The sequence below is a fragment of the Pithys albifrons genome, chromosome 4 (genome assembly GCF_047495875.1).
Source record: "Pithys albifrons albifrons isolate INPA30051 chromosome 4, PitAlb_v1, whole genome shotgun sequence".
In the NCBI taxonomy this organism is placed as follows: domain Eukaryota; kingdom Metazoa; phylum Chordata; class Aves; order Passeriformes; family Thamnophilidae; genus Pithys; species Pithys albifrons.
Window position 1 is genome coordinate 68,409,772 of NC_092461.1, and position 26,573 is coordinate 68,436,344.

The 26,573-nt window shown below is 44.7% G+C and overlaps 1 protein-coding gene across 1 annotated transcript; it reads left to right on the plus strand.

Moving 5' to 3' along the window:
* On the plus strand, positions 1-26,500 carry LOC139671536 (DGAT1/2-independent enzyme synthesizing storage lipids-like). Its single transcript, XM_071554530.1, is given in 8 exon segments — positions 1-140; positions 2,408-2,738; positions 4,995-5,159; positions 12,053-12,246; positions 14,378-14,438; positions 21,528-21,563; positions 21,566-21,666; positions 24,297-26,500. Coding segments are annotated over 8 exon segments (1,044 nt in total). The 5' UTR covers positions 1-89; the 3' UTR covers positions 24,402-26,500.
* The last annotated feature ends 73 nt before the right edge of the window (positions 26,501-26,573 follow it).

A 26,573-nucleotide genomic window follows, 5' to 3' on the forward strand; every position in this document is an offset into this window, starting at 1 on the left:
CAAGCCCTAGACTGGGGGCCTAAAGAAGCTGTGGAATCTATCCATGAAGATAATACAAACTGGACTGGATATGGCCAGCCCTGAGCAACATGATCCATCTAGAAGAAGTTGGACGAGTGCTGTTCAGTGCTGTTTCCAGTGTAAATTATTCTATGATTATCTTCAAGATGAGGAAAAAGTTCAGAGTAGAGCTGACGGTTCCTAAGAGAAGGCAGCACTTTAGATCTTACCTCTGTGGCTGGTACCACACAGGCTGTCACATTTTAACTTCTGTTACTGGTTAGCACATAGATATGCAAGTAAACTTAGAGTACTGTGATGATTGCATTTGAGGTATTGCATCGAACATTGCAGGCAAAAGGACACGTAAGATTTTTGCAAGACTGACATGTGTGGACAGGACTTTAAATTTACTTGGTGGGGATTTTGGATTTGGAGAAAGCCATAAACAATTAAAATTATAATCAGTGGGAGAAGATAGCTTTAAATAATCTTTTAAGCTACATAATCACCTCTCAGTTTTGAAAAACTGTTTCTGTGCCATAACCCGTGCTCCATATTGTTCTCTAGGTGGTAGGTGGAACCACTGTAGAAGTCCAGGCATAACAATCTAATAAATATTGTGGTGTTGAATGCTACTCAAATCCTGCTTGGCCTCACAAGTTGTGTTTCTTATACTTGCTGTGGGTGTTTGCTGCCTGACAGGTTCTGGAGTTTGGGTCTGGCAACAGGAATGAGAAGGAGCTTTCTCTTGCTCTCCCACATGATCACTCTCTCCCTTCCTTTCCCCCTAATACACACCCCAAACATGTGTGCGTGAAATCAGTAAAGTGTGTGGCACTAATGCTGTGTGCTTGCACATTGCTGAAGGTAAATCAGCTGCTTGTCACTGTCATGCTGTGAAGCAAAGAATATGCTGGGAAGCAAAATGTTGTAAGCCTGAATTAGTGGAACAGACATGGATCATGGGAGCAAAGGCCTTGTAATGAGATCAGCTTTCTTCTCATTAGTGGGAGTTATCTTGAGCAATGTGGGTAGAGGCTGATTTCAAATCTAAAGGAAAAGGGACATCCTTGGTTTGTTAGAATGTGAGGGAAAATTGAGTTGGGGAAAGTGAGATGAGTTCCAATATGGTACATATTTCAATGTCTTATGGCAGATGTGGAATAAAACTGATTCGCATCATAATTTTTGTCATTGGGGTTCTGATAGTATTAACAAACTTATTTTCTGAGTTCCAGTCACTTGTTTCTGGCAAAACCAGAGCAAGAGTAAAGGAATGATAGACATATGTCTGTCTAGAATAGGAGCTCTGCCGTCATAAAGACTGTAAGTCATACTCTAATAAAAAACCAAACCACAACAACCTTGAGCTTAGATTCTTTCAGAAATATTGTTCTTAATCCTTTTCACTCTACAGTCACGTTATAGTTGAAATATGTTTTTCTTCTTAGTCCTGGCTAGCAGAATGTTGAGTCTTGACCACCACTTTATCGCAGACTAGAATAACTTTTGTCCACCAAGGTATTACATATGCTGTTCAAGCACTGTAGCTAAAAGAGCCAAGCATTCAGGTTGTCTCATACTTGTAAGGTGAGGTGAATGGCAAGTTTTCCTCTAAATCATACAAAGCTAAGAAAGAAGTGTTGCTCCAGAGTTATAGAAAGCCTGAAATACCAGCCCAGGAACTTCTCAGGAGCTGGCACTGGAGAAGGGAGATTCTTATACACAAACACAGTAAAGCCAGAGCAGTTAAAGCTTTTACAGGACTTTCTGTGACCTTTGTGTTTTGAGTTTTTTTTTCCCATGTCTTTTCTGCTGCCTCTCTGTATTTGTGCTCTGGGTCTTGGCATTTCATGAGCGGTAAATTTCCAGATACAGTTAAAGGTCTCTCTAGGCCTGAGACTTTCTTATTTCCGAGTCCTCAAATGGTTGTAGTTAGTGGAGGTGTTCATGAGGGAGTTTTTTACAGCACTGGATTTGCGATTGTGCTGTTTCCTGTTGTAGTTAGTGCTTGGGAGAAGGCTTTGTTTTACTATAGCAATACATTTGACTATCAATACAGCTTTCTGAAAATCAAAATTGCAGTATTAATTTGTATTGGTAACGGTATCAATGTTCTGGATCTGTGTAAGTTCAACAATTTTGAATAAGATAGAATACTAGCCTGAAAGTAAGCAATTGCACCTTCTTTGTAAATTAGAATTGTCAACATTTCCAGTACACAAAAGAAAAGGACTGTAAAAATCAAGCAGAAATTTTGCTGCTTGTACCTTTGATTCTAATAGGTGCTAATGGGAAGTGGGGTAAGTGGTCATTAATAAAATGCGTATGTGATTTATGAATAAAGACAGGTCTATCTTTTTGAACGATTTATTAATCTACTTTTTTTTTTAAATTTTAACAGGAAATGACAGGTGGAAATGAATCCTGTAGTGCAGGACAGATACCTTTGTCCTACTTAACTTGCCTGAGTTACATTCTGCAAGAATGGACTGGCGTGGAGCATATAGGAGATTATCTGAGTTTCGCGTTCTACCTGGTGTGGGTGCTTTTTCCACTCGTAGTAGTTTTGATACTCCCGGGAGTCATTGTCGTCCTCTTCTACGTTTCTGCTCTCTTTGTTCATATTTACAAAAGGAAGAATGAACTGAAGGAAGCTTATTCTCATGATGTTTGGCTGGGTGCAACAGAAATGTTGGCTACCCTATGGGATGGACATGGAAGAATATGGCATGGTAAGCAAGACGTGACATTTCATTAAAACCTGATGAAGCTCTTATTCCTCATTTACCTTTCAAGATTATCAATATATACCTGATTGTTGTTACTATTGCATGCCAGTGCAGGACGGGTTTGTTTTCTGTTTTATCCATGATGGCCAGTGGTACTTGAGAGTTAAAACCCAAACCATTGAGACTTTTGTGTATGTGAAATCTTTGCCTTATGCATTTTTTCCTTTGGTGTTACAAAATGAGCTCCTTCTTCTGGCTGAATATATATGCTATTTTTTAATTGCTTTCTTTTTCCTCTTTCACTTTTTATAACTACCCCTGGATTTCCTCATTTGAAGAGCACCTGAAATGTTTGTTATGTTAAAAATTAGGTAAATTAATTATATTATTTTGGAGTCAATATATGAAGACTGGAATTTAAATGCCAATTCCCTGATAGCTGGTATGTCAGCATGTGTTAGCATAATTTAATTGTATTTAACCAGTCTTTTACATAAAATGCCAGATGAGAGCTAAAAGAAGCACTTAAGTCTCAATTCACTCACTAGATGCTTCTTGAAATTAACTTTAGAGCCTAAAACTGTTATGGAACGATACGTTATTTTCTTTCTATGTATTTTGGACAACTAGTTTCTCTACTAGAATGTCAAAACTAAGGCCCTGTTCCTTGTCCTTCTACTATTATTTTTTTATAAAGGCAGACTTAATAAATGATTTGGTTTTTCTTTCTGAGGAAATCATAAGCCTCTTTCAGAGCCATTCAGTCTAGATGCAGCTAAAGGAGAAAGAGATGCATAAGAGCAATTTACATAAAGAACAAATCCGTCTTGAAAATCATCTCTATTTGTTCTCTAGTCAAAGGGAAGCGGGTTTTAAAGGCATTGATAACCAGATGGTGCAGCAGCTGTATCATATAGGCTTTGTAAGACTAAGATGTAACTTTCAAATCCAGGAAAGTACACTACATCAAAATCAACAGCTACATCAGGCAGCTTAAAATGCTCACTTCACAATAAAGAGCTATTTACTTTTCTCATAAGAAAATGATTTTTAAGGCCTTGGCTCTTTTAAACCTTAATAATTTTTTTCTTTTTCTAAGGTCTGACTTTTTATTTGCACAGAAAAGATTCTTATCTAGTCCCTCACTGACAGCTGTGACTTTTTTCTGCCCTTCCAGCTGCTTCCCTGTTATTTATACACTTCTCTTGCTAAGGAATGAAATGTTTTGCAGTTATTTTTTTCTTTACTTGATTAATCAATATATCATTGGAAGAACTTTTCATCCCCAAATCTCACAGCATTACAAAAAAAAAAAACCCCAACAAATGAAAACAACAACTTCACTCACAATCAAAAAGCCCCAAACTGACCCCCAGAACTGGTGCATGATACCTGTAGTCAGGGGTCACTTGCACTGGTACAGGTGATGGGCTTTCAATATGTTGCAGCTCCACAGGTACACAAAGTAAAACAGAGGGAGAAGGGCCAAGAGGACTTTCAGAATTAAAAATATTGAAATACGAACTGCAGACAGAGTTTTGTTGGTTTTGTTTGTGTATTTATTTTGCAAAAAACACAAGCAAGATACTGTAACAATACTACTGGATATTAATATGTTACTGAGGCATTTTGATATTTTGTGTTAACTAAACATTTTCTGCACCCTTAAATAGAAATGTAAGTTCAGTAAGAAACTTATGTGTGTTTATGTATTTTTCAGCTAAACATATAAAGACCCAGCTAGCTTTTAGTACTTAGTGATGGAAAACTGGAGCAGGTATAACTTGGAAAGAAATAACAAAAGTAGCTTCATACCCTGGAGTAAAAGGTGACATGTAAATATGGATGCTGACATGTCAAATCTTAAACAGTCACTGGTTAATAATAGCTTGGAATAGTTATTTCACCTCTCCAGTCCTTGTGATTTCTCTTGAACGATTGATTCAGAGGACTTTGCAGCCTTGAAGACAGTGAACTGAAAACTGAAGGAAAAATGGTATAGTTCAAGACAGTGAGACTGGGTGTTTTGATGTGTTTTTTATTTCTTTCTTTTAAGTGTGGTACTTCTGCCTTAAATGGAACTTGTATTTTCTGTGGAGGAGCTTCTGTTTCCTGTAAATGCTTCAAGTCTCCTCTTGACTTGAGTGAAGGTTGCTTTGCTCTTACTACTTCTCAATAGGTATTGGTTTGGGCTCGCTGCAAGTTAGTTTCATTGGGATAGATTGTATCAAACTGTGACATCTGTTACACTTTTAACAGGTTATGAGCTTCATGGTGTGGAAAATATTCCTGAAGGACCAGGGCTTGTTGTGTTTTATCATGGAGCTACTCCTGTTGACTGTATCTATTTCATGGCCAGACTTCTGATGATAAGGAAGAGACACTGCCGCGTGGTAGCTGATCATTTCGTCTTTAGAATACCAGGTAACATACTTCATTATAAACAGGCAGTTTTGAAACTCTTATTTCAATGGTGTAGTTAATAGAAATTGTGTCACAGAAACACAGCTTTCAGAACAGACATTAAGACAAATTTAGTGAAAATGTTGAAGTAGAGCTGTCTCTCACATGTTCTCTCATGTAAACATGTCTCTCACATGTTTTCAAATGAGTTTCTGAGAGTGGGTCATACTCCTGTCTGGGCAACACCTTCCAATGTGACTCTGTGGTGTTTAGAAACAAATAGGAGATCACAGGAGAAAGAGTTATTTCTGTATTAATGATTATCAAAGACTTAAATAAGATGTTTCTTTTTTATTAATATAGGCAGAATGAGAGGTGTAACCTGATTAAGAATTAAACTGTGTGGAACCAATGCCCCTAAAGTTAAAAATACTAGTCTGGAGAAACAATGTGTTTTCTTATCCCACCCAACTGAGTATGGTGAGCAGCAGAACCTGTCCTGAAGAAGACTGTTTTGAGTAGAGTGTTTTTGGATGAAAGCTGTAGAAGTGTCCAGCATGTTTCTGTGAAATATGAGGTGAAGCATGAAGAAAATGAAAAAGATCTTTAGGCCAAGATTTTGACTGGACAGCTTAGTGAAATACACTGCTGATGGGTGAAATTAATTATGTGAGTGTTTTGGTTTTTGTCTGTGTGAAATACAGTAGTATCCATTTCTTTTCCCAGATTCAGTTTGTGACTAAAAACCTGTCAATTCACAAAATCAATTACAAGGAGTGTTTTGTAGTGTACTGATGCTTTGTGTGGAAACAATTCATATGAGAAGACTGTTGTTTTGTTAGAATAGTTTTATTTCTTAGTTCAGAAGATACTAGTGTCTTTATTTCTTCAGCCGTAGTCCCCAAAAACACCACAGTATGGCTTTGGCTCTACAACTGCTTTTGCCAACAGATTTTTTCAATTGGCTATCAAATCTTTTTCATACCGCTGACTAATATAACTTATTTAATAATGCAGATTTTGCTCCATATTGTATCAAATAATACTTATGCACAGTTGTTTATCAAATGGTATATTATGTTGTTTTTCTCCGTTTCTGCCTTACAATAAGGTTCTAAGGGCAAGTCCCCCAAATATCATTTAGAAACATTGCAGAGACATCTGACTGAATGGTTGATCTCAAAGAACTGGGTTCAGCAGTACAACATCTGGCTAACAGCTGGTTTCTACAGGCATTCCTCAGGGATTGATCCTGGAACCACTGCTGCTTATTGTTCTTATTGGACCACTGGATGAGGGCTTGGAGCATGCACAGCAAATTCACCAGTGATACCAAACTGGGAGTTGTTGACACATAGGGGGTTAGACCTTGAGTTCAGAGAGACTTCATAGAAGTCAACTGGAAGAAACCTCATGAAGTTCAGGAAAAGCAAATGTAAAATTGTGCATCTGGGATGGAGCAATTATGTGCAACAGTACCCTGGGTAAAAGGTAGCTGTGCAGGAAAGGGCTTTAGCATTCTAGTGGACCACAAGTTGAGAGTGAGTCAGCAGTGTGCCCTTGCAGCAAAGAAGATGAAGTGCATGCTGAGCTTTTTTTAGCATGAGAATGGTCAGATACCTGAACAGATTGCTTAGACAAATTGGGGAATCTCCATCCCTGGAGACTTTGAAGATTTCACCAGCTTGAGTGAAAAGGTTTTATCCCTTGGCCTGGCACCTGTGCAAGCACGTCCTAGTATGGTGTCCAGTTTTGGACTCCCCAGTACAGGACAAACTGACACACTAGTGCATATTCAGTAGATGATGGAGAGCTGGAGCACACAGTGTTTAAGGAGAGGCTGAAAGAACTGGATTTGTTTGATCTGTACCAGATAAGGATGGGGGGAATATAGTATTGCTGTCTTCAGCAACCGAGCAGAAAGATGCAAAAAGAGGGTCAGATTCTTCTGACAAGTGCACAACAGTAGAAAGAGAAGCAACAGAGAGACCAGTTAAAACACAGGAAATTTTGATTAGACATGTGAAAAGGTATTTTACCATGAGAGTGATCAGATACCTGAACAGATTGCTTAGACAAATTGAGGAATCTCCATCCTTGGAGACTTTCAAAATTCCATTGGGTGAGGCCCTGAGTAGTCTGATCTAGTCAGACCCACTTTGTGTGGGAGGTTGTACCAGATGACCTCCAGAGCTTCCCTCCAATCTACATAATTCTGTTTCTGTGAAGAAATTAAGGCTATTCATGGAAGACAAGCCCAAAGAGCCCAGAAAATGTTCTGGATTGTTTAAAAATCTGTACAGTAATCTATGACTGGCAGCCCAGGTGGATGCTGCTTCTTTTATGAATCAAACAGAAAGACTGCATGATTTTGTCCTAGTACTAAGGCTGTCTGAGCTTGATTAAATCTTCAGATTAAACTGGATACTTTTTCAGAAGGCGTTTTAACAAAAGTTACTATGCTCAGTGCAGGGGAAATCGGGGGAGGATTTGGGAGGTCTGTTAGACACTCTTGGATTAGATAATTTAGTGATTCTTTTCATTTTGCGATTATTAATTCTATGAATAGCTGTGAGGAGTGGCTTGTGCCGTGACTGAATCCCAGCTCCATGCCAGTATGCAGTTGCCAGTGTGCAGTCTCATTGCATCTTCTGCATGGGGCACTGCTGTCCCGAATTAACTAGAATTAACTGAAGTGTGTTTGCACAGTTTTGCTGTGTCTCTTAAGGGATGCCTGCAATGCATCAGACATGCCTCTCCCTACTCCTTGTCTTGAAATAAATAGACAGCTTAATGGAAGTGAATCTAACCTAATGGGAGACTTTGTACAGTTACCTGGTGATTCCTGTTGAACATTGCCCTGTGTGATTTTTGTAATGTGTCTTTCCTTCATGTTGATGCAGAAGGACATGATTTGATTGTCTCAGTTTATACTGTGTCAGTATTAAGTATGCTTTTGTTGCTTGCATTTTGGGGAAGAAGGATATGAAATATGGTCTTGTGGCTTCTGGTTTTTTTCTTTTTTTTTATAACTGGAGGTTAGCCACAGGGATAAAACCAAACAATATTCCAGGTTTCTGCTTCTTTTAGATTCTTAGCTATGTAATTCTCAGGAACACATTGATTTCTCTAAGTTGAGTTAAGAGAAACTCCTCACTGTACTGTTTGGGAGAAGGCTGAGATTCACTTGTGTTCTTCTCCATCACCCTCTGCTATAGTATAGGCCATGTTTGCTTTCTAGAGTCATCTAGGAGCCCTCTTTGAAAGGTTGTCTACTATTTTAGGGAACTAAGGCAGCCCCTCTCCTGTAATGTCTCAGAGGAAAGGAGCTGTGGCTCCTCTTGTTACAGTTCCATCAGAAACAGTAACCCAGTTCTTTTAACTAATTACTCAGAAGGCTAGATTAAGGCACGCAACTCCGATGTTAAGTCTCAAACAGCTAATTGCTTTATTTTGACAATGATTAAAAGGGGAAAATGTGAGGGAGAGATAGAGAAAAGGACAGTCTATTACCACAGTAACCAACAAGACACGGGGCAGGCAGGAGCAGGCCAAGCATGGCAAGGATGAGGAGAGGCAGGCAGGATGGAGTAACGAAGATGAGGAGAGGCCAGCAGGACTGGGGAATGGGGCCAACCATTGGACTTAGACCCTGGGTAAACCTGAGCTGGAATGGCTACTGGGCACCTCTGAGTGTTGTCATAAATACCCTCTGCTGGGCAACCACTGGTTAGCTCAGCTCTAGGCACTTCTATGGCGCTGATGTGGGGTAGCTGGTATCCAGGCAGGCTGGCTCTGCCGGGGTGGGAAAATGTAGCAACTTTTGCTGTAGACTTTCCTAGGTGCCTCTAAACGCAGCTCCCTGTGATACAGTAAGTCAGGTGTCTTCGGCTGCCTTATGGGGGCTCAGGGGACTAAGAAATAGTAAACTTTACTTCCTGATATACTGAGAGCAATCTGGCTAATTAGAGTAGTTAATCCATCTGTTACTTTGCACCACCTTGTATGTGTATCTGGTGGACTAGACGCTTGGCAGATACACAGGTGTGCTTAGCTACAGTTGTGGAAGGCTGGATTCAGTGATCCAAATGATTCCTCTCTGTCTGTGGTCCTAAGGGTCAACCACGGAAAAATGGTGACATCCTAGCCGTCTTACTACAACATAGTCAACAAGTCCTGATGTTAACGGGGCTAAGTTAGTAAAATATATAGTGCACATATGAGAGCAATGTTAAAGGCATTACTGGGTACTCCCCAAAGAGTTTTCAAATATTGGTGCAGACACAATGTTGGGGAAAATAGAAGAGTATGTTGGGGTGAAGGGCAGAGTTCAGGCTGAACTGTGGATTAAAATTAATATTGGACTTCTTGGTATCTGAAAGAATTAGTATCCCTTCATGCTCTGGGAGGCTGAAAAATGGTGTTTAGATATTTTTGAGAGTTGTTTTGTTGTTTAAAATGGAAAAATGAATTGTTGTTCACTTACATGCAAAAGCCAGGTACTACTCCAGTGTTTTTTCTGACGTCGTGACAACCTTTGCCTGGTACACAGGTACTTTGCATGGTACACAGATGTCTGGCCTGCCCTTTCAGGGCCACTGCACTAGTTCCTGTCTCTCAGCTATTGTAACAGAGGCACATTCTTCTTCTTTGCTACTGGAGCAGAAGCACTGATAGTAATGTATGTTCTGCTGTCCAGGTTATGAAGTACAGCTCAGAATATAAAGTTTATACTGAAAATCAAAGGGAGAAGTGTATCTGAGAAGTTTTGTGAAGACCTGAAACCTCCTCCAAAACTGTTCTGTAGTACAAATTTTTGCCTGTATTCTGTTCGTACTTTGCTGACTGTAAAGCAAAATATATGCAGATATTCCCCCCAAAATGCCGAAGCAGTGCAAAGGATTTAGAAGGGTTTATTTTGGAGGTGAGGATGCTGAAAGCTTACAAACAAAGACCTAGCAGTGCTGGGAGCAGCACTAGGCTTGAGAAAAGACAAACCTCCCATTCGTTCCCTGGGGCTTTATCATCACGTCTTCCACCTGCTCGGCTCCCTCACTGGCTGGTAAGAGCCTGTAGCATCTGTGAGCGTTCTCTCTCTTGTGCCTGGGGAATCAGGTCCTGTGGAATGTGTGCGGAGAAACATCTAAAACTGTCTCTGGGAAAGATGCCTCGTTCCAGTCAGGAGAACTCCTTAGCAAGAATAACTGCCTCCTCAGTAGCAATAACTTCTGGAAAAGATTTATTTACTCCTACACTGACCTATGAACTCACAGTGTTTCTCTATCACATGCACCTTCCCTATCCCTTCCCCAGCATATCCAATGAAGAAAGGAAGAATATTGTCACACCTTCTGCTTTTTTGGAGTCTCTTTTCCTGCTCAGCTCAACCCTTCTTATGATTGTTTTGTCTCTCTCCTGAGCTCTCTGACAGGAAGGACTTTGAGACAGGCGTCTTCTTACACCAGGTACATTCCATAGAGCTTTAATTAGTCTGGGAATGTAAAACATTGTAAAAAACAGCTATTGAAGATCCCACAGGCAAAGCACCTGAAATACATTACTTTAGAAAAAAGTGTATTTCAGGTGTCCTCTCTGCAAATGCTACTAGACAAGACTGTGAATGTCCCCAGCAGCGTGCGAGGCAGGCACAGCAAAATAGGAGGCAGATGTACAGCACCTTCTGTTTGTTCTGTTGTCATGTTTGTGGACAGATCCTAATTGTGTGTAGAGATGAATCGGGAGTCATTATACTCACATGAACTACAAAGACAAGTTAGAGATCAGAGTTTAGTTAAGACTAGGCTAGTGATACATTGCCTCCTAATTTTCTTCCCAAGCTCTTAGTTTATGCAAGCTGTAAGAAGACAGATGTGTCTTCCTAACTGTGTTTGGACTCTTCTTCACCATATGTGTATATGCAACAAATATGTGTTCATATTGACAGCTATTCATTTGTTATTGAGAGGCAAACAGGACTAGATCAGTTGTTTCCTTGTCTGTGGTTGATAAGGTTGTTTGTGTCAGTGAGAAACTTAAAGAAGTAATGTTGTCCATACTGCTCAGTTGTTTGAAGTTCCCATTTTGGTATACAATACTCATAATACTGTATAAATTTAAAGTTCATTGAACCAAGTGAATAGGCCTGATTTTCTGCAAACAGTGGTTTATTCTAGTTCTGTCCTTTAACATTAGACTTGTCTAAATTCATCAGATATGCTCCCATTTGATGCTTGTAAGCAAATTTTTGATACTCTGTTGTTTCTTGGAGAGTAGGGCGAGTATGAAATTTCAAATTAAAGATGATACAAGGAGTTTATTTCACATTAGGTTAACAAATTTTAGTTATAATATTAACAGAAGATGAATATGCCCAATTCAGGCTTGCCAGGTCTTTATATGAAAGGCTGTCCAGGTAGTCACAAACTGAACCAGGGAGTCAAGTGCTGCAGTGATCTGTAATACAGATCATGACAAAGAAAGTGAATCATTCTTATGCTCTTTGCCAAAGTTCACAGAACAAAAAAGCCACAACGATTTGCTGGTATTGCTTCTTGTTACATTTTATTTGGACTTTGCTATATTTGAATAGTAGACTTTGAGCAAGGAGCCAGTGCCCTGGAGCCAACCCCTTTGAAGGGGCACCTGAAAGATGTCAGAGTGCTTGCCAATTTTTTTTAGTTTAGTTCTGATCATGAGATATTAGCTGACTTAACTGGGACAAAAAGCCACTAAACCCCCATAATCATCAAGTTTACGGCCCAAAATCTATAAGCAGGACTTAATGCTTCAGTCTCTCTTGGGAACTACAGCTTATTAAACAAGTAAGTTTTAGCCATAGTGTTCCGTGTTGGGAATTTGTATGCAGTGGTTGTATGAATTACCATTTTCTGAATTACTGTTATCTTACCCTACAGGTTTGAAGTTATTACTTGATGTACATGGAGTTATACCTGGACCAAGAGAAGCTTGTGTCAGTACTCTGAAGAAGGGCCATCTGTTAGCCATTGCCCCAGGTGGGGTTCGGGAAGCACTCTTTAGTGATGAGATGTACACTATGCTGTGGAGCAATCGGAAAGGCTTTGCTCAGGTGGCTATTGATGCAAAAGTGGTAAGTATGGCACATCATGGAAGAGACACAAAGAATGCTAAGTTATTAATACTTTCTTCCAGGTAAAGCTGTTTTGATTATCATATATTTGCTGTTACAGTGCTGGCTGTCATGAATGTGGTCTACTTGCTCTCATAACTACATTGCAAGACACTTTCTGTTGCTTTTGATAGATAAGAAGGCTTTAGAGTCAGGTAAGAATAGTGTGGTCAGGAAATCCAGAGTTAAAAGAATGAGAGATGAAATACAGCATGGTTTCTCTGTTAAAAGAGTCTGCTGTTTTACACATACCTGGTCAGGTTGGTGATTGCTTAACCCCTGACCAGAATGGCTGGGAAGCAACGCTGCATCAACATTCCTGTTTCTCCTTTGACTGAAGTATGGTGTGAGCCAGCAGAGTGTATACTCACTGGCACTATGTAGTGTATTGGCATTTTATGGTAGTAAGGGATATCCAGGATGAGTATCAGGAGATGCTGGTCACTGTTGTGAACTCTCTTCAATTCTAATGTATAGCACTGTGCTTGGTCAGCAGGCAGGTAATTATTCATAGGGAATCAACTGTGAAAGGCACAACACTGTGTGATATATTTGAATTGTAAATATTTTAATAATCACTTCAGAGTCCCTCTCATTCTGTATTTTTACTTGAAAGGTGTGTGCATATGTCCATAGGTCTGCCTACATATACCTAATTTAAAAGTAAGTCTCACCAAAAGTTTTATATTTAGGTACTGTCAAAGACAGACTGGTTAAATCTCTGGATTTTATACAGAAATAAAATGCTTTTAAGACACAAGTGTGTGTCACTTTTCTCACAAGGAAAATAGCACTGTTTAAACAGGGTATTTTCAGCAGGTTTAAAGGTTCTCTAGTGTATCGCAGTAGCATGTGAAAGGCCATATTTGAGATTCAACTCTAGTGGTATTAGTTACATTTATGTTACTGAATGTGTGTTCAGTTCCCTTTATGTGCTCATAAGGGTCTTGTGTGTTCATCCCCCTAAAAAAAAGACAACTGAGAGATGCAGTGAAAAAGGAGTAGTGTCAGAGGCAGGCTGAGAGTGGGAAAAATATCTTTATTTAGATTGAAGATGAACTTTAAGTCGCCTTGAATTGTAAGCAGAACTCCTCATGGAAAGAAAAATGTGTCTGAAATGTCAGAAAAATGTGTCTACAATTCGACTCATTGAAATAGTCTCATTTCAGCGGTTTGTTTGCCAGAATTTTTGTCATATAAACTAATGTGGTGCATACAAAAATCTCTACTTCTATGTCAAAAGTAAAATGTTCCAAATAGGATTTTTCTAGAATAAAGTTTGTAATTCAGTTTAGGCAACTGCCCTCCTCTTTATTCTCTGTAATTGCATCATAATATATACAGACTTTCCCCACCCCCCCCGCAAAAAAAGCACCAATGTGATACCTTTCTGAAAAGTTTTATGTACTAGCTCATCTCCATGCTTGTCTTTAAAAAGTTACTAAGGATCTGAGTGTATGAAAATCCCATGAAGAGTTCTGTTTTTCTGATGATATTATGTACAGTGGGTACATGCTATAAAATGATAATGGAAAAACTTCATATAGTAGTTGACCCCCTTATGGTTCTTGTAAATCTTGACAGCTGTTTGCAATAAACAAAAACAGCAATAAAAACTTGAAATATTCAACACCATTCCAAGTATTCATCAGCAGAAATAAATCATGGACATGTCTTGAATATGTCACATCCTGTGTGAAGCAATACCATCAGCATAGCAGAGCCGAATCAGACAAGCTTAGTGTCCCAATCCTGTGAATTCTTCCCTTTGAATGTAACTGCAAATTAGGTAAGAGATTTAAACAGTTAAGTAACATCTGTGCAAACACTGCTGGATGGGGGGAGGAATACCTGAATGCTCTGCAGGTTCTGAAATTCTGCACTGCTTTGAGAAAGTGGACTTACTGAAACAGTGATTCCTTGAAACCTCATGGCAGAAGGTCACAGAAGAAATTAAGAATACTTGTTTTACTCTCTCTATGTCCTTGTCTGAGAAATGCTTCTGAAATTAATCTGCTTGTTTAAGTAAGGTAGAAGTTTTTCAGATAGCACTATCTTCATTAAATTCTTAATTATTTTCTTTCCCTCCTAGCCCATCATTCCTATGTTTACACAAAATGTTCGAGAAGGCTTTAGGACATTAGGAGGAATAAGTAAGATATTTTCCTATTTTTTTTTGTAGTTTATTTTTCCATATATATCTAGCCTATCTCTTTAGAATAAATCCCCATATAAATTTGAGATTTAACACAGCCTTGTGTCTTGAGGCTTACTCTCTGGCAGAGTTCAGAGATGTTATTAGGTTTTCATATCAGCATTAGATGTGGTATTGGCTCATCTAAGTTACTTTCACAAAAGTGTTCCTTTACAGAAGCAGTAGAAGAAGGGAAAAAAGAGCCACAAAAAGGCAGAAAGATTTACTATGCTTTTTCTCTGCTTACATCTGCTTGGCCAACCCTAGGTTTTCTGCTGTCTGTTAAGAAGCAAAGCAAACAGGTTTGCAACTGATATGTAATTCCTTAAATGTTCTGCTAAAGCTCTGTACTTACCCCTCAACCTGTACTTAAACTTTGAATGATTTGAACTATTGTTTAATTTGTAGTTGTTTTACTATTTTGCACTAGACCTGTGGTTCCTCACAGAAACTTGCATTTGCCAGCTCTCTTTCCTCATCTCTATGGGACTTCCAGACAGAACATGAATAGATGGGTCTGTGTCTGAAGGGTCCACCTCTGGGATAATTAGATGCTCTCATCTCTGCTGTTTTCTAGTGTTAAACTCCCTTTCTTTAAGCTTTCCAACTCACTGTCCAGCAGAAGGGGCCTGAACAGTCTCCTCCACGCCACATACTCTGCCTAAAGTATGGCACCATCAGTTTCATCAGAGGACTGCAGGGCAACACAGTTCTGTTTCTCTCCCCCTCTAATTAAGAGCTAAATATTGCATGGAGAAAGCCAAGGCATCACATGTAAAAGCTCAGAATAATTCACCTATTTGTCCTGTTGTACAAAAATAAATAGCAATTAATTGTTGCTGTATTCAGGAGAATCATCCCAAACAGAAGAAATTGAAGCCAAAATAATTCATGCTACTTGCATTTTACAGCAGAGTTCCTAGAGGAATTGAGCTCTTGATCCCCTGGAAGTAGTGCTCCAGTTTCAGTATTTTGGAATATTCTTTGTCTTTATAGGTTGTGTACAGAAAATTCCACATCTTGACCAGAAATGGTTTTCTTATGTCAGCACCTCAGTTAATGGAATTTCTTGTCTGCAATTGAGAAAGATAGTATTGGCACACATCCTTCAAAGAATCACTTTTGGGTACATTTGGATAAATGCTTAGAAGGTGGCATGTAGGGAAGGTGATGTGTCCTCTTAGAGCTGAGTGAAATATGTTTTTTTCTTTATATTGTTTCATTGTAACTAGTGTGTGATCTGAAGGAGCAGTTCAGTGGGTTTAGCATGACTGACCTTTAGGTAGATAAGGCTATTTCTGATTCACTAGATCACAGTGGAACTGAACAGTGCAGTCTTCCAGTACTAATTTCTTATGCTAACCTGTAAAATGAGCTGGATCTCTTAACTTGTAATGTGTAGCATTCCTGTCCTTTCCAGGCAGGCAGCTATTGAATTTTTCTCCTCCTCTTCCTTCTCATTTCAGCTACTCTTTTCAGGAAAGATTCCACTCCAAGTTAGGGTAGAAACAATCTGATGGTAGCATTAATACAGCTTTTGGGAAATGTAAATCAAGGGTAGAAGAGCATTTGAGATGACATGTTGTTTGAGAAAATGGGTCGAGGGCTAGATTACTTTATAAGCCAGTCTCAATGTTGAGACATACTGGGAAAAAAACTTTACATAATAATCTCTTCCTTCTCGCCCCCCCCCCCCCCAACTTCCTTCTCGCCCCCCCCCCCAACCTTCCTTCTCGCCCCCCCCCCCCCAACTTCCTTCTCGCCCCCCCCCCCCAACTTCCTTCTCGCCCCCCCCAACTTCCTTCTCGCCCCCCCCCGCACTTCCTTCTCGCCCCCCCCCACTTCCTTCTCGCCCCCCCCCCACTTCCTTCTCGCCCCCCCCCACTTCCTTCTCGCCCCCCCCCACTTCCTTCTCGCCCCCCCCCACTTCCTTCTCGCCCCCCCACTTCCTTCTCGCCCCCCCCACTTCCTTCTCGCCCCCCCCACTTCCTTCTCGCCCCCCCCACTTCCTTCTCGCCCCCCCCACTTCCTTCTCGCCCCCCCCACTTCCTTCTCGCCCCCCCCCACTTCCTTCTCGCCCCCCCCCACTTCCTTCTCGCCCCCCCCCACTTCCTTCTCGCCCCCCCCCCCACTTCCTTCTCGCCCCCCCCACTTCCTTCTCGCCCCCCCCACTTCCTTCTCGCCCCCCCCACTTCCTTCTCGCCCCCCCCCACTTCCTTCTCGCCCCCCCCCACTTCCTTCGCGCCCCCCCCCACTTCCTTCGCGCCCCCCCCCCACTTCCTTCGCGCCCACCCCCACTTCCTTCGCGCCCCCCCCCACTTCCTTCGCGCCCCCCCCCACTTCCTTCGCGCCCCCCCCCACTTCCTTCGCGCCCCCCCCCACTTCCTTCGCGCCCCCCCCCACTTCCTTCGCGCCCCCCCCCTTCCTTCGCGCCCCCCCCCTTCCTTCGCGCCCCCCCCCACTTCCTTCGCGCCCCCCCCACTTCCTTCGCGCCCCCCCCACCTCCTTCGCGCCCCCCCCCACCTCCTTCGCGCCCCCCCCACCTCCTTCGCGCCCCCCCCACCTTCCTTCTCGCCCCCCCCACCTCCTTCGCGCCCCCCCCACCTCCTTCTCGCCCCCCCACCTCCTTCTCGCCCCCCCCACCTCCTTCTCGCCCCCCCCACCTCCTTCGCCCCCCCACCTCCTCTCGCCCCCCCCACCTCCTTCTCGTCCCCACCCACCTCCTTCTCGTCCCCCCCCCACTTCCTTCTCGCCCCCCCCCACTTCCTTCTCGCCCCCCCCCCACTTCCTTCTCGCCCCCCAACTTCCTTCTCGCCCCCCCAACTTCCTTCTCGCCCCCCCAACTTCCTTCTCGCCCCCCCCAACTTCCTTCTCGCCCCCCCCAACTTCCTTCTCGCCCCCCCCAACTTCCTTCTCGCCCCCCCCCAACTTCCTTCTCGCCCACCCCAACTTCCTTCTCGCCCCCCCCAACTTCCTTCTCGCCCCCGCCCAACTTCCTTCTCGCCCCCCCCAACTTCCTTCTCGCCCCCCCCAACTTCCTTCTCGCCCCCCCAACTTCCTTCTCGCCCCCGCCCAACTTCCTTCTCGCCCCCCCCAACTTCCTTCTCGCCCACCCCAACTTCCTTCTCGGCCCCCCCCAACTTCCTTCTCGCCCCCCCAACTCCTTCTCGGGCCCCCCCCACTTCCTTCTCGCCCCCCCAACTTCCTTCTCGCCCCCCCACTTCCTTCCCCCCCCACATCCTTCCCCCCCACTCCTTCCCCCCCCACTTCCTTCCCCCCCCAACTTCCTCCCCCACCCCCAACTTCCATCCCGCCCCAACTTCCGAACCCCCCCAACTTCCTTCCCCCCCCCCACTTGGCACTTCCCCCCACTTCCGCGACCCCCCCACTTCCTTCCCCCCCACTTCCTTCCCCCCCCACTTCCTTCCCCCCCACTTCCTTCCCCCCCCACTTCATTCACCCCCCACCTTCATTCCGCCCCCCAACTTCTTCCCCCCCCACCTTCCTGCCCCCCACGCACTTCCTTCCCCCCCCACTTCCCTTCCCCCCCCCACTTCCTTCCCCCCCCCACTTCCTTCCCCCACCACTTCCTTCCCCCCCACTTCCTTCCCCCCCACTTCCTTCCCCCCCCACTTCCTTCCCCCCCACATTCCTTCCCCCCCCACTTCCTTCCCCCCCACTTCCTCCCCCCCACTTCCTTCCCCCCCCACTTCCTTCCCCCCCCACTGCCTGGCCCCCCCCACTGCCTTCCACCCCCCCACTTCCTTCCCAGCCCCCACTTCCTTCCCCCCCCACTTCCTTCCCCCCCCACTTCCTTCCCCACCCACTTCCTTCCCCCCCCCTCTTCCTTCCCCCCCCTCTTCCTTCCCCCCCCTCTTCCTTCCCCCCCCTCTTCCTTCCCCCCCCTCTTCCTTCCCCCCCTCTTCCTTCCCCCCCCTCTTCCTTCCCCCCCCTCTTCCTTCCCCCCCTCTTCCTTCCCCCCCTCTTCCTTCCCCCCCTCCCCTCTTCCTTCCCCCCCCCTTACTTCCCCCCCTCTTCTTCCCCCCCCCTCTTCCTTCCCCCCCCTCTTCCTTCCCCCCCCCTCTTCCTTCCCCCCCCTCTTCCTTCCCCCCCCTCTTCCTTCCCCCCCCTCTTCCTTCCCCCCCCCTCTTCCTTCCCCCCCCCTCTTCCTTCCCCCCCCTCTTCCTCCCCCCCTTTCCTTCCCCCCTCTTCCTTCCCCCCCCTCTTCCTTCCCCCCCACTTCCTTCCCCCCCCACTTCCTTCCCCCCACTTCTTCCCCCCCTCTTCCTTCCCCCACCCTCTTCCTTCCCCCCCCACTTCCTTCCCCCCCACTTCCTTCCCCCCCCACTTCCTTCCCCCCACTTCCATCCCCCCCCTCTTCCTTCGCCCCCCACTTCCTTCCCCCCCCACTTCCTTCCCCCCCCCACTTCCTTCCCCCCCCACTTCCTTCCCCCCCCACTTCCTTCCCCCCCACTTCCTTCCCCCCCACATCCTTCCCCCCCACTTCCTTCCCCCCCCACTTCCTTCCCCCCCCACTTCCTTCCCCCCCACTTCCTTCCCCCCCCACTTCTTCCCCCCCACTTCCGTCCCCCCCCCACTTCCTCCCCCCCCCACTTCCTTCCCCCCCACTTCCTTCCCCCCCCACTTCCATCCCCCCCCACTTCCTTCCCCCCCCACTTCCTTCCCCCCCACTTCCTTCCCCCCCCACTTCCTTCCCCCCCACTTCCTTCCCCCCCCCACTTCCTCCCCCCCCACTTCCTTCCCCCCCCACTCACCTTCCCCCCCCACTTCCCACCCCCCCCACTTCCTTCCCCCCCCCACTTCCTCCCCCCACTTCCTTCCCCCCCCACTTCCTTCCCCCCCACTTCCTTCCCCCACCACTTCCTTCCCCCCCCACTTCCTTCCCCCCCCACTTCCTTCCCCCCCCACTTCCTTCCCCCCCCACTTCCTTCCCCCCCCTCTTCCTTCCCCCCCACTCTCCTTCCCCCCCCACTTCCTTCCCCCCCCTCTTCCTTCCCCCCCCTCTTCCTTCCCCCCCCTCTTCCTTCCCCCCCCTCTTCCTTCCCCCCCTCTTCCTTCCCCCCCCTCTTCCTTCCCCCCCCTCTTCCTTCCCCCCCCTCTTCCTTCCCCCCCTCTTCCTTCCCCCCCCTCTTCCTTCCCCCCCTCTTCCTTCCCCCCCTCTTCCTTCCCCCCCCTCTTCCTTCCCCCCCCTCTTCCTTCCCCCCCCTCTTCCTTCCCCCCCCTCTTCCTTCCCCCCCCTCTTCCTTCCCCCCCCTCTTCCTTCCCCCCCCTCTTCCTTCCCCCCCCTCTTCCTTCCCCCCCCTCTTCCTTCCCCCCCCTCTTCCTTCCCCCCCCTCTTCCTTCCCCCCCCCCTCTTCCTTCCCCCCCCTCTTCCTTCCCCCCCCTCTTCCTTCCCCCCCCTCTTCCTTCCCCCCCCTCTTCCTTCCCCCCCCTCTTCCCTTCCCTCCCCCCTCTCCTTCCCCCCCTCTTCCTTCCCCCCCTCTTCCTCCCCCCCACTTCCTTCCCCCCCCACTTCCTTCCCCCCCCCACTTCCTTCCCCCCCCACTTCCTTCCCCCCCCACTTCCTTCCCCCCCCACTTCCTTCCCCCCCCACTTCCTTCCCCCCCCACTTCCTTCCCCCCCCACTTCCTTCCCCCCCCACTTCCTTCCCCCCCCACTTCCTTCCCCCCCACTTCCTTCCCCCCCACTTCCTTCCCCCCCCACTTCCTTCCCCCCCCACTTCCTTCCCCCCACTTCCTTCCCCCCCCACTTCCTTCCCCCCCACTTCCTTCCCCCCCACTTCCTTCCCCCCCCACTTCCTTCCCCCCCACTTCCTTCCCCCCCACTTCCTTCCCCCCCCACTTCCTTCCCCCCCACTTCCTTCCCCCCCCCACCTTCCCTTCCTCCCCCCCCACTTCCTTTCCCCCCCCACTTCCTTCCCCCCCCACTTCCTTCCCCCCCCACTTCCTTCCCCCCCCACTTCCTTCCCCCCCCCTCTTCCTTCCCCCCCCCTCTTCCTTCCCCCCCCTCTTCCTTCCCCCCCCCTCTTCCTTCCCCCCCCTCTTCCTTCCCCCCCCTCTTCCTTCCCCCCCTCTTCCTTCCCCCCCCTCTTCCTTCCCCCCCCTCTTCCTTCCCCCCCCCTCTTCCTTCCCCCCCCCTCTTCCTTCCCCCCCCCTCTTCCTTCCCCCCCCATCTTCCTTCCCCCCCCTCTTCCTTCCCCCCCTCTTCCTTCCCCCCCCTCTTCCTTCCCCCCCCTCTTCCTTCCCCCCCCCTCTTCCTTCCCCCCCCCTCTTCCTTCCCCCCCCCTCTTCCTTCCCCCCCCTCTTCCTTCCCCCCCCTCTTCCTTCCCCCCCCTCTTCCTTCCCCCCCCTCTTCCTTCCCCCCCCTCTTCCTTCCCCCCCCCTCTTCCTTCCCCCCCCCCTCTTCTTCCCCCCCCTCTTCCTTCCCCCCCCCTCTTCCTTCCCCCCCCTCTTCCTTCCCCCCCCTCTTCCTTCCCCCCCCTCTTCCTTCCCCCCCCCTCTTCCTTCCCCCCCCCTCTTCCTTCCCCCCCCCTCTTCCTTCCCCCCCCTCTTCCTTCCCCCCCCTCTTCCTTCCCCCCCCCTCTTCTTCCCCCCCCCTCTTCCTTCCCCCCCCTCTTCCTTCCCCCCTCTTCCTTCCCCCCCCCTTCTTCCCCCCCCCTTCCTTCCCCCCCCTCTTCCTTCCCCCCCCCTCTTCCTTCCCCCCCCCCTCTTCCTTCCCCCCCCCTCTTCCTTCCCCCCCCCTCTTCCTTCCCCCCCCCTCTTCCTTCCCCCCCCCTCTTCCTTCCCCCCCCCCTCTTCCTTCCCCCCCCCCCTCTCCTTCCCCCCCCCCTTCCTTCCCCCCCCCTTCCTTCCCCCCCCCTCTTCCTTCCCCCCCACTCTTCCTTCCCCCCCCCCACTTCCTTCTCGCCCCCCCCCCCCGTCAACTTCCTTCTCGCCCCCCCCCCGTCAACTTCCTTCTCGCCCCCCCCCCCCCTACTTCCTTCTCGCCCCCCCCCCCCTTCCTTTCCCCTAAATTTTTTTCACCTTAGAAATACTTAGATCACTGTATGAACGTATTAGATTGCCATAGTTCCCCTGTATGGTGGATTTCCAGTGAAGCTGCGCACATTTATTGGAGAACCCATTCCATATGATCCAAATATGACTGCTGAGGAACTAGCTGCAAAGGTAAGTTATTTATTTATTTACTTACTTAGTATTGAATATTGTGATAAAAACCACTGAAATAGTCTTGTCAAGTGATTTCTGCCTAGGAGCCAGTTATAAAACTTGGTGAATCTTGGTTAGTTTTGGACTTGTTAACTCTGAATGTCCTTCTTAAATACTGTTTTTTATTACTACAACTTGCGGCTGTCAAGGTCTTTTAAAGTTTATTATGCCCTATATTTGCTTTGAGAACCATCTTGCTTTAAAGAGTGAAGAAGTTCAGTCAGATAAGACAGCTCTGGGTTGATAAACAGAGAAGTGTTTCACCCAAGGGGAAGTGTTCTACTCCTTAGTCATTTCACAAAGATACTAATGAAGCCTTTCAAAGATACCATATCTGTGTTCATAAGCTGTTGGAATTTCATGCAATTAAAAAAAAGGTAAATAATTTCACTGCTTTGTCTAGTGTGTTTCTGTGAACCTCAGGACTTAAACGGTGGGGCCAGTTCTGCGCACGCTGAGCCTCACTTAAAATCCACTGCGCAGGCTGGAAGGGCACACCCACGTGGGGACAGCCCTTCCCAAATCTTTGGTCGAGAAGCCGAGCCACACACACACACACACACACACACACACACTACCGAATCCTATTCTGTTTCCTCCAACTTCTCAACCAGTTAACTTTTAAATGTTCCCCTAATTCAGATATGGGTGCTCTGTAGAAAGATTGTCAGATCCTCATGTTCATTTATTCACTAGTAGATGTCACAATGCACAGACATAAACCAGGTAAGTGGTGAAGCAGTGAGGTGAAGTAGGCTGAAATAGCCTTTTTCGAAAGCTCCACGGATGGTCACTTAAAACATTCTGAAGCCTTCACTTGAGAGAAAGACGTTGCTTCTTGACCATGCCAATGTCAGTTTAGTTGTCTCTTCTCATCTGTTTATTTGTTGATTAGGTCTTTGCAAAGTGACTTAAATATTACTTTAAACTGTTTATCTGCATTATTTTAAGCTCTGGTTATAAAAAATCAGTTGTTTCTTTTGGAGTTTCAGTCTGACAGGACTTCAGAATTCATGACTTTCAGGAGAGAATGTGTGTTTAAATGACTTTCGTATGTGCATTGGCATCCTCATTTGTGCCAGCCCTCACTTGCCTCTGACTTAAATGCAAATTCTGCTAGATAAGGCCTCTAGAATGTGAATTCCCTAGAATACTATATGTTAGTCCCTTCATATGCACAGAAAAAAAAACCCCGAAACTTTTACCGACAGTGCAGAATGATTTATGTATAACCTTTGTTCAGTTTGTTTTTTCTAAAAAGCTTTATTGTCCTTTTTTCTCAGAAATATCCTATTTTCTAAATATTTCAAAACATTCAGTTTGAGTGACTGCTTCTGCTTCTTCATAGTACTATTACTCTTAATCCATCGTAATGCTTCTGAAGCATCTCACAGTCTCTCCTTGGTCAATGCCCATTTTCTTAGATATATTTCTCTCTTTTCAGTTAAATTTAGATTGTTGTGCCTTTCAGTTCTGCTTTTTGAACTGAGAATAATTGTCCAAGTTTAATTTACTTATTACGTCTGTAGTCATAATATTTAATTATCCATGATTATGCCAGATCACAGCTGCACAGAAGTGATCTGTATTTTTGAAGCAGAATCCTAGTTAGTTTGACTGATTTTAAAGTTGTGTCTCATGTTTCAGGCTGTGGCACAGTTTGCTTTTTGCAATTATATTTAGAAAAAAATTAAACTCACTTTTTTGTCTAATGCAAATGTTAGGTCTTTGGAGACACTTAGGTCCAGATCTCTAAAGTCCTTCTCCCAGGACTTAACAGTTAATTGCATACTTCATATAAACAGTGGGAGCTCATACCAACAATTGTCTCCTCTTGCTGACTACTGATTTACAAAGGCAAAAAATTCTCAGTTCTGTCTCTGACCTTAAGAATTCTCTTTGTGCTTCTCTAGGCAGAATAGGAAGGTTACAGTGTGTCCTCACCATAGCTTTTGCATATTGCCCTGCTTTTAAATGTTCCCTATAAAGCTTTTATAATAAGAATGGCTGCTGTGAACCTCCTTGGCCTGGTTGGTTTTTCCGTGAAAGTGGAGGCTGCTGTCACATGCAGCTAAGTGAGCTAAGTGTGTGTTACAAGACTAGTTCCTTTTGGGGGCTTGGATACAGGTGTCATTGCTCTGTGCAAGTCAAATGTGCTGGGTCACAATGGTGTTTCCAGTTCTGCTTCTGAGTGTGTATAGAAGCAGAGTTCAGGGACCCTGAAGAGTGTTACTGATGCAAACCTGATGCCTATGAGTTTCTGACTTGCAGTACAGCATGCAGGCACTGACATGCTTTGCAGGCCTAGATCTCTTAATTAATTTACTTTTTGTCATTTTATTTTTGAATATCACTAGTAGAGCTTTATGAACACAGCTATCAGAGAATAAAAACTTGTTTGTTGGTCTGTTTCATGGCTGTGTTGCTGCAATCATATCCTGTGGTCTTAAATATGGAAAAACAGTATTTTGTACTTGCAGTAGTTCTGTGGCATTTGAAAGGATGAAGAAGAGCCTAGAAAGTGTGTGCATACATTAGCAATATAAAGATGACTTAATCTTACCAAAACCTTTTCTCTTTTCCTACAGGCAAAAGCAGCAGTCCAAGCTCTAATAGAAAAACATCAGAAAATACCAGGAAATATATTTAGGGCTTTAATGGAACGATTTCAAACAAAAAAGAAAGATGATTAAGGTCTTCTGAACTTAAACTACTATTTAGTTGTAATATTCTTAAAGTCACACTTGTAAATTATTCATTCTTCTAATAATAGATTTTAAATACTGTCCTAATGATACTGCTGTAAAATTTAAGGTAAAAGTCCCTTGCCCTGGCCCTTTCTCCTGTCCAGTATAAAACTCAGAAATCCAAACTTCAAATCATTCGTAATGGAGCAAAGTTTAACTTTTGATAAATGCATTCCTACCTTGAAAGTGTCTGGGATGTTGTTTTTTGGTTTGTTTTGTTGGGTTTTTTTCATAAAGCCTTTATGGACATGGTCCTTTTTTTGGTGTGTTGACATCCTCTACTTCAGATCTGGAGTTTTGCTGTCTCAATCGTCATCCCTGTAAGTAGGTTTTTCAGGCCAGATTAATGCCGTACAACATGTATGAAAACTTTGCTTGGGCTGTTACTCTCACTCTGGTGGCAAACAGTTGACCTTCGGCCTGCAGAACCTGTAGCAATGACTGCAAAACCTGTGCTGGAAAGTGTTTAGTTTTACTGGGTGAGCTCAGAAAGCGTTTGGAGGAGTGAAATTTGATTAGCGAACTGCAGTGATCCAAGCAAGTTTGATACTGAAACGCCTCCAATACAGTGAGGGAGAACCCTAGAACACAGCTGCTGTTTCAAGCCAAGCCACTGGATACTGGATATCTGCCGTTCAGTAGAGACTTGTCCCATATAGTTCTCATTGAATCTACAAATTCTCTTTTGCAAGAATTTTGCAAGAGCCAAGCATTTAAACATCAAGATGTGGAAGTGAGAGTACTGTTTAGTAAGATGAGCTCATAAAGGTTTATTTTGAAGGGAAGAAAAAAGGATAACACTCTTTAAAAGTAGAAGTTCTTTTGAAAAGCAGGATAGACATTCCCAAATGCCTTTTAGATTTAGTGTGTGAGTAAACTGTGAAACATACATATATTCTTCAGAGTTATTTACATAAGTTATTAAATCAGGGTTGAGAGGGAAGTTCTGTATACTTTCCTTAAGTGAAAACAGTTGAATCAACAGGAAAGAGTTGTGCACTTATATCAAATTATATTGTTATATTTTTTCTGAACTAAAGCCTGCCCTTTCATTGTCCAAATAGGAAATATTTGAAATGTTGTGATTTCCAGAGTTTAATCTACTGTTCTGTGATGAGGACAAATTCCTTAAGGAAAGACAAAAGAGGTTTTTGCTGTATGACATGGTCTCCTTTCAGTATTATTGGGGTTTGACCTTTTCTTAAAAAAAAAAAACATGTGCACCCCCCAAAAAACCCCAAATCCAACTTTTGAAGGAGCAGTTGTATTGAGTTTAGTATCCATTCCTGTCACCATTTAAGCACATGTTTTGCTTTATGTTCTTTTAAATGTGTGAATTACTGACATTGCATAAGTGCATGTGGATGATGGCCTACATTAGAAAAATACCACTTTATGGAAAAGTATCTATCAATTATGTTATACGAGAAGCAAAAAGCTTACTTAATTTTGTGATGTTATTTTATATACGAAGCATTTTATGTGGTGTTAAATTCTTTAAAACTTTGTGAAGAATCATGTTTATAAAAGCAAATGCCCATTCTGAAGATTTTTAAATTACTTGGGTTTTACTTGAAGGCACGATTGTGTTCTTTTTAATTTATTGATACATGTTTTAAAATATTATATTAATACAGTAGGTCATTAAAATAATAATGCCAAATTCCTGCATTTGACTATAACTTAAGTATGAGATTTTTTAACTGTCTTGAAGAAAATGTACATCAGTCAATACTGCAAGCATCTCAGAGGCAGCTGAACATACTCTGTGTTGAAGTTCCATATATATGTAAAAGAAAATCTAAAAAGTTCTGTTAGACATGAACAGACATTTGTTATCAAAGATTTTGTAAAATTTATTTTACTAAGTATGTGGGCTATTTACTGCAGTTTTGTCCCTTTAAGTATTGAAAGATGAATAAAAAAATGAAGGGCAGTATTGGTACTCTTAAGTGTTCATATTTGTATAAGCCTTTCATATTTATTTCTGGATATTAAAAATGTATAGAAGACACCTTTTGAATAAAATTGACAATGGGAACAGACTTGAAGCTTTGTGTTGTTTGTACTAAATATAATGATACGTGGCCTGTCTTGCTGAACCTTCAGTTGTTTTGA